At 39.1% G+C, this 12,499-nt stretch overlaps 1 protein-coding gene across 2 annotated transcripts in view; it reads right to left on the reverse strand.

Moving 5' to 3' along the window:
- The window catches only part of TBC1D15 (TBC1 domain family member 15), a 97,560-nt gene that overhangs the window by 35,394 nt on the left and 49,667 nt on the right, over window positions 1–12,499 (reverse strand). Inside the window, exons 6-12 of one of the 2 annotated variants that reach the window (XM_075012784.1) lie at window positions 9,071–9,173; window positions 8,340–8,390; window positions 7,844–8,041; window positions 5,913–6,041; window positions 1,674–1,777; window positions 1,278–1,372; window positions 48–164 (exon numbers count right to left, since the gene is read on the reverse strand). In XM_075012784.1, coding sequence (XP_074868885.1) covers window positions 48–164; window positions 1,278–1,372; window positions 1,674–1,777; window positions 5,913–6,041; window positions 7,844–8,041; window positions 8,340–8,390; window positions 9,071–9,173 — 797 coding nt within the window. The remainder of the gene's footprint in view (window positions 1–47; window positions 165–1,277; window positions 1,373–1,673; window positions 1,778–5,912; window positions 6,042–7,843; window positions 8,042–8,339; window positions 8,391–9,070; window positions 9,174–12,499) is intronic. The other variant, XM_075012792.1, reaches the window with a different exon arrangement.

The following is a 12,499-nucleotide window of genomic DNA, read 5'->3' on the forward strand; positions in this document are numbered from 1 at the left end:
ATTTTTTTATATATTTTCATAAAAATATTCAGAAGAGTCCTACTTACCTAAATCAAAGTCATACATACAATAGGTCATCAAAATGTCATGAAGTAAAATCAATCCCGGATTATCTTGGCCTTCATAGAACTTGTTGGTTCTGTCTGTCCTGTTTACATCTTTTTCTGATAAAGAACCCGCAAATAAACAATTTTCAAAACAATTTTACTAAGCCTCTAACAAATGAAGAATGCTCTTTAAAGTTACTGATTTCACAAAACACTACTGCAAAGCTTTGAAGTTTTTAATAAACGAACGATATTCATTCAATGTAATTAAAAATGCTTTAAAGGAACTTTTTAGAGTACATACTTTAATGACAATTCTTCCCATCTGGAATAAGTGATTTACTTACAAGCATATTTTCAATTTTTTTTAATTGTTACACACTTTTTACAGAAACCTTATGATTAAATATAAAACATTTTTACTGAAATCAAAGCAACAGTGAAAACTACTTTAGATGATTTAGCTGTAAAATTCCATTCATGAATGCATACGATATGCAGCATAATTTGAAAACTAATGGGAAAAAGCTAATATGCAAACAAGTTCAATCAACAGGATTTCGTGACATGTAATTCCTTGGTTCATTATAGAAAGTGGTATGAAATTTTTATTTATCTTATTTCTGTAATCATTACTGAGCTGAAACTGCCTGCTTGCTCTTGGACTGTGCATTTTCTATGTTGTTTCACTAAAGAGTTCATACAGCTTGAATTCAATGACAAACTGCACTCAATATTACCTTCATAATTTCAGAGCCACGGAAATTTTATAACAGCAACGAAGGGTCCTGTGGCACCTTATAGACTAACAGAAAAGTTTTGAGCATGAGCTTTCATGAGCACAGACTCACTTCATCGGTGCGTCTGTGCTCACGAAAGCTCATGCTCAAAACTCTTCTGTTAGTCTATAAGGTGCCACAGGACCCTTCGTTGCTGTTACAGATCCAGACTAACATGGCTACCCCTCCAATACTTGAAATTTTACAATTTCAGAGCTCCTTTGGAGCAAGTCAGTGCCCTTCTTCAGTGAGGATGTCTCCAACTGAAGACATGACCATCCAACAAGCTTTTTAAGAAAAATCAAGTGAAAACTGAGATTTTGGAGCTTGATTCTGCAGCAAATTCTATGCCCATAAAATCTCAAGAGTTTCACACCTCCTTTTTAAAATGTTCACTATTAAGCTAGTCCATTTCCCTGCATTGCACTCCAAATTTGTAAAGGAAAATTACCTATAAGACTCTTATAATCTCTTAATCTTGAATTTCGTTTTTCTTGTTCATCACTGACTGATTTCCACTGAAGTTTCATCTTGAAATACTCATCCCTAAAGAATAAAAAAATTTTTTTTTTTAACTAAATGCAGCTGGCTAAGTTTTTCTTTTTACTCCTCATTACTTGAATGTCACAATCTCACAAAAAGAGAGCCAAAAGAAGGAGTAAGTCATGGATAACAGACCCATTTATATTATATTCTTCAGTCACTTTTTAAGAAGATTCATCAAACACTACATTCAAGAACACTGAAGAGTTAGTTTTCCGCAGCCTTCTACATCACTACACTAAGCATATGTTTGAAAAAATTCTTAAAACTATTTAAACCTACTTTGTAGGATGTCTGTACTCACGTTTTCCTTTTTTGCAAATTAATTCTTTCCTCTCTAGTGCTGTGCCAAGGAAAATAACCCAAAAGGAATTTCCATACTTCTTTTCTCAAAGCATGGCAGAGTCCCTAAGGGAAAGTATGCATATAAAATAAGTAAGAATCAAAGAATGTAAGATTCTAGCTGTAGTGATGAAACACTGCCACAGTAAGTAGACGCTTCTTAGAGCAACTGAAAATAGAATTTAAGATGATGACTTTTATAAATAAATTTGTTAGTCTCAAGGTGTTACAGGAAGGCAGGGACAGAGCTTTTCAGCACCTGCAAACTGACCTTGTTATTAAGTTTCACATGCTGTGTCTACACTACAAGACAAGGGTGTGATTCATCAGCTTCTGTACACATACTTGCCCTGTTATTACACTAGCAAAGTATAAATAGCAGTGTAACTACCCTAGCACAGACAACGGCGGCAGCAGCAACAAAGTTGACCTATGCTGAGTACATACTGACTGGTTTCAGGTGGGTTTGCACTCACAGCACAGCTCTAATGTGTCTCCACTGCCACTACTCATGCTACTGTGGCCTCAACTATGCACACTCGCTTAACAAGTACAGCCCCACCAAATTCAGTCATGAAAAATGTGCCATGCACTGAGACACTTAACTATTGTAGCAGAAGGAGATAGAGAGCTGGGGATGTCCCACCGGACTCTAAAGAAGAGTCCCACCAGGGGTCGGGAGGGAACTTCCTCTTCCCTTGCACAGCTGCTTCTGAAGAGGACATCTACCCTGACTGCAGGAAGATCCAAAGCTGTGCTGCCTTCAGAACTGGGCTCTGGAGACAGAAGCTATGGAGCTTCCCACAGCTGGGGAAGGTTCCTGGAGAAGGGTCTGATCTCCTCTGCAATACTGGGTGTGCCCTGCTAGAGAGCGCCTAGCTGCTGGGAAGTGATGGGGATTTCCTGATTCCTTGCATGGCTGCTCTCAGCAGGGAGGTCAGACTCACCTCAGGAACCTCCCTCAGCTGCAGGAAGCTCTGTGGTTGCTGCCTTCATAGCCCAGCTCTGAAGTAGCATAAGACTGTGCAGAAGTGAGAGCTGCAATTAATGATCTCCCCTAAAACCTGCATTTTGGTTGGGACTCCCCCAGTTACAAAACAGTGAAATTTCAGATGTAAATATCTGAAGTCCTGACATTGACTATTTTAAAACTATGACTGAAATCCATCAAAATGGACTCATTTTGGTAGGGTCCTTCTGATGAGGATCTACATGAGTACGAGAAAATCACACCCCTAAGCTTGTACTCCAGACAGCTGCAGACTTGGACAGAAAATCCAATTAGCCTTTACCCAGAAAGGCATTTAAAGCATCAATGCAATTTGCTCGCCAAAGGACTAGAATAAAATCAACAGACTACATATATCAGAGATGGGGAAGAGAGCACCAACACCAGCTCCCCACTGCTGGGGGCACCCCCAGCCTTGCTGACCAGAGTCAGACAAGCCAAGCCAGATCCAGCCCATGGGCTCTGCCCGGTGGGAAGAGGAATTGCTTCCACCTGCTGCTGCTCCAGCTCTCCCTTCCCCCAGCTGAGGAATGGCAGTATAGGGAAGCACTGCCTGGAGGTTTGCCCCCCCACTGCTCAGATTGGACAGAATCAGAGCCAATAGGAACAGCAGTAGTGGTGGAAGGAGGCCAGTGCCTGAGAGCAGCAGGGGATACAGAGCCATGTGCCTCCCTGGGAAGCTACACAGCTAAGTTCCTCCCACCCCTGCCTGCTTCTGCATGCCACACTTCCCCTCAACCCCCCAGAAGCATTGAGCGCAACCTGGCAACAGTGAAAAAAGTATCACTGGATAAAGACACATTTCACTCTACACTTCTCTCCCTCCCCAGAAATATCATTCTTGAAAATATGTATAAAGCATTAAAAGATAAGAAGGTAAATTCTAGACTAAAATACTGTACTGTAACTAACAAGTCCAAACTTTATTTGCATCCCCAAAACCTGCACTCCCCTTGACCCAATTACCCAATATGCCAAAGCCTAGAACACCATTCTTAAATGTACAATACCCCTTATGACATAACTATAAAAAAGAACATATAAAATGCAGATGATCCCACAACACATCTCAAAACATTGATGTGTACTGAAAAATGTGTGTTTCTCAACAACCTTTCACAGTAAATCTGGCACTTCCCACCACATTTCTTTCCTGTATACATTCACTATACATACAGTATGATGGGGGCTAATTTAGCTACAACTAATCAGGAGAGAGATCTTGGAGTCACTGTGGATAGCTCTCTGAAAACATCCATGCAGTGTGCAGTGGGAGTCAAAAAAGAAAACAATGTTTGGAATCATTAAAAAAAGATTGAGAATAAGATGGAAAACATCTTATTGCCCTTATATAAAACATGGTACGCCCACATCTCAAATACTGTGTACAGATGTGGTCCCCTCATCTCAGAAAAGAGAGAGATATTAGCATCAGAAAAGGTACAGAACAGGGCAACTAAAATGATTAGGCATTTGGAACAGTTCCCATATGAAGAGAAATTAAAGAGACTGGGACTTTTCATCTTAGAAAAGAGGAGACTAAACGGGGATATGATAGAGGAATATAAAATTATGAGTGGTGTGGAGAAAGTGAACAAGGAAAAATTATTTACTTGTTCCCATAACATCAGAACTAGGGGATAAAAATGAAATTAATGGGCAGGAGGTTTAAAACAAATAAAAGGAAGTTCTTCACACAATGCATAGTCAACCTGTGGAACTCCTTGCCAGAGGAGGCTGTGAAGGCAAGGACTATAACAGGGTTTAAAAACCAGATAAATTCATGGAGGTTAGGTCTATTACTGGCTATTAGCCAGGATGGGTAAGGAATAGTGTCCCTAGCCTCTGTTTGTCAGAAGCTAGAGATACATATCAGGAGAGAGATTGTTTGATAGTTACCTGTTCAGTCCACTCCCTCTGGGGCACCTGATATTGGCCACAGTTGGCAGACAGGATACTGGGCTGGTTGGAACTTTGATCTGACCCAGTATGGCCGCTCTTATTTAACAAAGACTACTCCTGCTTGAACATTACCTGCCCTCAAAATAGGACAGGCCCTTGCATCTCCCTACAGGCAAGCACTGGCACTGTACCGGAGGACAAATACAAACATACTTCTTGGATAGTCACAGGGAGGTAGCTGTGGTGTTTTGTGAAGATACACACTAAAACAGCAGTCATGCAGCACTTTCAAGACTAACAAAATAATTTATTAGGTGATGAACTTTCGTGGGGCAGACCTACTTTTTCAGATCTGAAAATAGTGCTAAAAAAAACTGGCATAACAAATATATAACAGAGAGATAGAAAAACAAAAAAAAAAACCCCAAAAATGAAAACTGATAAATCAGCTGGGAGTGGGGCTCTATCAATTCAATGATCCAATATTATCCACCATAGTAGCAGTATTATTTTACCTCTCACTATATTCCCCTCTTCCACTAGATTTAAACTGCTGCAATAGTGCAGCAAATATTTGCCATATTGCTTGGCTATGCCACTAAATCAAGTACAATCAGACCCAGCAGATACGAAGCAAGTGGAGATCTGGGTTCAAAAACAGCTGCAAGATTGACTTCTCAGGCTACAAATGCTCACAGTCCCCACTCCACACACACACAGGTGCAACTTCTGTATGCTCCATAATGCACTGCAAAAATTCTACAAAAGGCACTGCACCAGAGGGGTGCACTGTAAAATATTTACCCATGATATACCACATATCAATACAAGGACTCCTAGTGAATCACAAAGACCAAAGCAGCTAAAACACAAACTTACAAGTGATGATAACCACAATGGCTTTACACCCATAAAACTTGTGTCAACTAAAATCTGTACTATAGATATGGCTGTTAGAACACCTTCCCTCCCTAAGAAGTCTTGCCTCTCATACCATACTGACCAAGGCTCAGCCACCTATCTCTGCCATTCTGCTTCTAAATTCTCTTATCAGTCAACAAAAGACCTCTGTGTTTTGGTACAGCACATCTTTGTTGTTGACACCTCAACAGGCTCTGTTTAACCTGTCCAATGACACTGAAAAATTCTAAGACGTCTAGAAATTGCTAGCATGATAAGATCACCTCAATGGTAGAGTCTGCAAAGAAGTAGAAAGAGAATGAAAATCTGATGTGAAAGGGTAGGCTGACTCAGCTGCCAGCAAGAGCTTCATCAATGAACATAACTTACCCCTTTGAATATCATTTGCCTTATGGAGTCGACATTTAAGACTCTTCCTTCCGAATCCATGTTCTTTGTCCATTCTTCAGTGGTCACTGGCTCTCTTCTGAAAATTTCAGGTCGTTTACCCAGATCAATCTAAAACATTTCAATAACCCTATATTACATGAATGTCATTGCATTGATCTATTAATATTCTTCATTGAAAAAACCCCACAAAAATATTAAATCCAGCTCACGCCTTCATATGCACTTGAGGCTATGGCAATAGCAGATACAAAGCATATAGGGAGTTAAAAGGGAAGCGGAAAGGACAGATGTGAAGAACACACCACAGTTCTGCAGGGGTTTCTTATGCATCAGAGCACAGAAGAGATTTGGAGTGAGGCTAGCACATCAGTTGCTGCATACATACAGTAGCCATTTTCCCCTCTACTCTGGAGAAAGGACAGTTTAAAAAGTGCAACAATGCTCCATGGCCAAGAAATTAACTTTCCCCTCAGTCCTCATCTTAAATAGGTGAGCACTTAATAGGGCTCAGACTTCAAACAGTCTGTTTTAGACATGCTGCACAAAATGTTTTTGCTTATAGCAGAAATAAAGCCTACTTCAGCACAAGCTGATTTTAACTAGAAGCCACACCAGTTCTGCGTATCAAGAAACAGGTCTATATTATCTCAAATCACATTTCTGTAACACCCATGTCTAACTGAACAACTGCTTGGTAATAAGTATAGACATCTAGAAATTATGTATTTGAACTTGCTGACAATTTTAGTTTTCAGCTATTGAGAAATCATTGAGTTTTGAAAAGTTTTATAAATATAGCTACTCATCCATTTAATATCACCTCAAAGCATCTGGGCTACCTACAAAAATCTTACTGCCATGAATCACTTTATAAAATAATTGTACTTTATCTATGTAACTGTAGAAGATATCCACAAAGTTCACAATAAGTGAGGCATGGTCAAACTACAAGAGCATGGAATTACTTGCCATTCCCAACTCTTAACAATGCAGCTATAACTGAGCATTCAATTTAGTATCTTGTTTTAATACATTGAGACTTATTTTAAGTATACATGGAGATTCTAAACTCTTTACCCATGCCAAAAAAAGTTAGTTGAACATATATCTTCAGTCTCTCAAGTACATAAGATAGATCTAAATATAGGAAATAAGCCAAGCATGAACTGAAACAGTTCCCTTTATTAATGCAGATGGGCTTGTAAGATGAGCAACTTGAGCTTTTGTTGGTGTCAATGGGAGGTAAAGTGGACTCTACCATTAGCAACGACACTTTAAAATTCTTCTTGTCATGCAATCAGACAAAAATGTTGAAGCTCCTGGCCATTCTGTTAGAATATGAATGATGTAAACTCTCAGGCTATTCGTACTGACCTCATGCTAAGTCATGGTTTACAGTAGTGCCCTGCAACTTAAGTTTGTGGATTAAAATCGACTGGAAAACAACTGGACTCTGCAGCCCTCCTCCTCTAGCCCGTGGGACTGGCAAAGTAGTGATTGTGTGCCCCGCTCCCACTTCCACCTTACAATGTTGTGTGTCTCACTCTACAGCACATGTACAGAGCAACAGGGACTAATGTTTGACAGCAGCTGTCCATGCCAAACCCACAGGCAAGAGAGCCAGCCTCATGGACAGGAGGTAGCAGTGCCGTCTCAGGTTTCAAAGGAAAGGGTCAAGGTCCGTTTGGGTTCGAAAAATATACTGACCATCTCAGGCTCAAGTTACTTTAGGTGGACTTAGAATCAGCAGAAAGTTAGGCCTGAAGAGATGTAGTTTATAAACAAGACATAAACCAAAGCCTCAAGAGTAAACATGATGCTTCAGCAATTTCCCAGTAAGTGACTCCGGTGGGAAAATATTCAGAATGTATGAAAGGTGCTTTATCTCTATAGATTATCTAAACACTAACCCGCGTAATAACTTCAAATCCTGGTTCTTCCTGTTGATTGATCTTTAGCCCTGAAATGGCATCACTGAGAAAGTCTGCCATTTCAGATGGTGGTCGCTGTTGACTTGAAGAATCACTTCCTCGCAAACTATCAAAAATATAGTTTGTCACTTTGGAAAATCCTCCCATAGTTGCTGTATATGGATCTTTCTTCAATTTCTATGTAGCAGTAGGAGAGGAAAACGAGTTAAGAGTAACAGACCAATATTTTATACAACTATTCTAGCAAAAATATAATTTATAATCAAAGGTAATTTTTCTAAAAAATGTTAGAAATTAAAGGTTTTTAACAGCAATTTTGCATAGTATAAATCTAATGTTCTACGGAAGTCTAAAATGAGAAATCACCACAGCTATTCATCTAACACTAATGATTTGATTTGACAGATAGGCCAGTGAAGTGCTTGCTAAATCTGGCCTACTTTTATTAGAACAATAAGTCATGTCCAGTGCTTACTTTCCAATGGTGAATGGCCCAAAATGTCTTTCTTCTGTCTAGTTGCTCTACCTTCACAAAGAAAATAAATCTTGAAGATGAATCCTGCTAAAAATCTTATACAAAAGCTACCTCTGATCACTAAATCTGAAAACTAATACAATTTAATTAATATTTATTCATTTGTAAATCACCTTAATCAATGGGGTAAGATCCTGGTCCCAAAGAATTTTGCCATAGATTTCAATGAGGCCAGAATTTCACTTAGTTACAAACATATTCTGTTTTTATTTGTGCAATATGGTGCACTTATTTTAGGTGAAAGAACATTACTAGTGTAAATTCTTTCCTCTAATAATTACCTAACATATTTAGCCAAGACTTGCCCTCTCTGCACACCCTATGAAAAAAGTTATGAAGTGTACTATAATAATCTAAAAAAAGTTATATCAGTATGTATAATGCCTTAGGCACAAGTGAAGTAAACCAGGTTTTGCCTATTAAAATAAAATCTGTACATGCAGAGTAGCAGCACTGGGAGCTTAAAGAATGACTTAATCATATGAAAAATAATTCAATTTTATGAACACAGTTACAGTAAAGAATTCAACTGCACATTTTGCACTTTCTATATGAAACATAATTGTTTGTGAATTCTTTTGGCAGTGGTAGGGCAGACCTATTCTTAAATGACAGTTTTAAAACCAGAGAGCAATAGTGACTGCTAGTCAGATTTTAAATTTAGTACATACCTGCATTAGACCATATGCTGGTTCATCAAGGAGATTTTCAAAGGACTGTGAAAGACTCTTGTTCTGACAATTGACAAGAAGAATTCTTTTATCCTGTGGAGAGCTGTAAGAAAATAGAATTTGTATCAAAGGATGCCAGTTTTTCTCCAAATGTTTTCAAAAATTTAGGTTTTGTAAGTTAGAGTTGATGCTTTGTAGGAGGAAAAGCTAATGTCCAACAAAAATTATTCTTAGCCCCTTTATATAATACACTTACAAAAATATTTATAATATGCATTTTTATACATAGTTATTGATCTTTTTTAATAGTTAGGTCTGATTAACAAAATACATAGAGAAAGCCAGCTTGTCAATTAAGACAACTGTACACAGAGACTTAAGACTTGAGTACCACAGGTCTCCTTTGACATTATTTTCTGCACTTTATGATTTATTGTGAATTTTGTACAGTTTGACCCTCTTTAGCCCCGTACCCTCTCGGCCAGCAACATCTGTGGTCTGGCAGGATTTTAATAAGTCAGATGTCTACTTTTTAGGGGTATGGCCAAGTTTCCCCACAGTCCCATAAAGTTTGTTTACAGTCACCAGTCCTGGATCTCCATGCTCCAAGCTGTAACTTACCCCTAGCTCTAATTTACCCCTAAATGTCTTTTAAGAGCCCAGTAAGCAGCAGAAGTGTTGGTAATGCTGCTAGACAATACTGACCTCCTGTGGTTTAAAAAATTCTTTCATTTGGCACCAGTCACATCCCAAAAGGTGCTGAACTAGAAAGGTTCAACTTGCAACCCAAACATGTTGATGAATAAAGAAATCTAAGAGGACACAATGAAGTATCCATACAACTTGATGCTGAAACATCCCTGAATAAAATCAAATATAACTACAAAGGAACATGACACAGAATCACAGGGTTGGAAGAGACATGAGGAAGTCATGAAGTCCAACTCCTGTTCAAAGTAGGACCAAGCCCAGCTAAATCATCCCAGCCAGGACTCAAACGCATCTAAGGACAGCGATTCTACCACCTCTCTAAGGCTATGTCTACACTAGCTCAAAACTTCAAAATGGCCATGAAAATGACCATTCCGAAGTTTACTAATGAAGCGCTGAAATCCATATTCAGCGCATCATTAGAATGCCGGCAGCCACCGCACTTCAAAATTGACGCGGCTCACCGCCACATGGCTCGTCCAGACGGAGCTCCTTTTTGAAAGGACCCTGGCAACTTCAAAACCCCCTTATTCCTAAAAGCAGATAGGAATAAGGGGATTTCGAAGTTGCCAGGGTCCTTTCGAAAAGGAGCCCCGTCTGGACGAGCCATGCTGCGGTGAGCCGCGTCAATTTCGAAGTGCAGTGGCTGCCGACATTCTAATGAGGCGCTGAATATGTATTCCAGCGCTTCATTAGTAAACTTCAAAATGGTCATTTACATAGCCATTTTGAAGTTTTGGGCTAGTGTAGACACAGCCTAAGTAACCTATGCCCCGCTTCACCACCCTTCTGGTGAAATAGATTTTCCTAATATCCAACCTAGACCCCTCCCCCTGCAACTTGAGATTATTGTAATGCTTTCTAACATCTGTCATCACTGAAAACAGCCTCTCCCCATCCTCTCTGGAATTCCCCTTAAGACTGCTATCAAATCCCCACCTCACTCTTCTCTTCCGTAGACTAAATAAGCCTAAATCCCTCAGCCTCTCTTCATAAGTCATGTGCTCCAGCTCCCTAATGATTTTTGTTGCCCTCTGCTGGATTCCCTCCAATGCATCCACATCCTCTTCGTAATGGGGGCCCACTGGACACAATATTACAAATGTGGCTTGACTAATGTCAAATAATCACTTCCCCAGATCTGCTGGCAATGCTCCTACTAATGCAGCCCAATATGCCATTTTCTTCTTGGCTACAAGGATGCATTGTTGATTCATGTCCAACATCCCATCCACTGTAATGCCCAGATCCTTTTCTGCAAAACTGCTGCTTATCCAGTTGGTCCCCAACTTGTGTTTGTGATTTTTGTGTACTAAGTGCAGAACTCTGCACTTATCCTTATTAAACTTCATCACTTTTCTCGGCCCAATCTTCCAATTTGTCTAGGTCATTCTGAACTCTATCCCCACTGTCCAGCGTATCTACCTCTACCCACTGTCCAGCGTATCTATCCCCACTGTCCAGCGTATCTACAATCCATCCATCCATTAATGAAAATGTTGAACAAAACCAGACTCAGGGCTGACCTTTGGGGGACTCTGCTTGATACCCATCGCCAACCAGATACCAAGCCACTGAGCACAACCCACTGAACCCAACAATCTAACCAGATTCACTATATTCCTCGTACGCTCCAGGGCTGTCCTCAGCACCCAGTGAATTGCATTCTAAGATACCCAACAAAAAGCTTTAAATGGTTTAAGAAACCTAGCAGATCAATGCATAAGTAATTTAGCAATAAACTGCTTTTCCTCACAATAATGCAAGTCTTCCTCACAAAAATAAAATTAGTTCTTCAACTAATACTACGATATCCACTTTTAGACAAATAAGCATATAAAATTAATTCAGATTGTAAATTGCATAGCCATTATATTCTGAAATGGAATTGTCTTATTATAGTTCAACAAAAGGCATTTTAGTTTAGAAACCAAATGCTAAATCCACTTTGAAACTGATCACCAGACAGCTGAACTCAATGTATTTGAGCAATCTAGTATCTCAGTAATTCACCTACAAAATTATGAAAATCCCTCCTTTCAGACAGACACACTGCCCTTTGGTTAATACTACTTAGGAAATCAACTGGTTAAATTTGTTATTTCGTCTTTGAAGGAAAAATTACTTTTTATTTCATTCCTACATAGAACGCACATTAAAGTTCAAGATAAGAATTTTAATAAACGTTATCTCTTTTCAGTTCCAACATGACAGGATACAATGTTAATGCAGGAGGATATGAAATTCAACAAGAGATCTCATTTCGAGTCTGCCAGACCACAGTCAAAAGTAGTTAATAAACCTCAACTGGGTTTTGCTAAAAGCAGCAGAGGGCAGCAAAGATTGAGTCACATATTATGATTTGCCAAGGTACGAGAATGAAAATCCTTATAAGAAATTTCCATTTTAATTAAACATTCTCTTTTGCTAGACAGATACTTCCTCAAAACAAAATGTGGAATTATACATGCTCAGAAAAGCACTTATTCACAATACTCCAGATTTAACAATGTGACACCAGAACAGTATTGTATTGAATAAAAATCAGAAAGACAAAGCCAAACTAAATAGCACAGAATGTTCAGAGTGACAAATCCAATCTATATATTTGTTCCATCTCAGCCACTTTAGACACTGACTTTAGGAGTGACTGAACACTTTCATAACAGGTTATCACATGGAAGTCAAAAAGTTATCAAAGTTGGGGGTTGGGGAAAG

Source organism: Carettochelys insculpta, chromosome 1, assembly GCF_033958435.1.
Source record: "Carettochelys insculpta isolate YL-2023 chromosome 1, ASM3395843v1, whole genome shotgun sequence".
In the NCBI taxonomy this organism is placed as follows: domain Eukaryota; kingdom Metazoa; phylum Chordata; order Testudines; family Carettochelyidae; genus Carettochelys; species Carettochelys insculpta.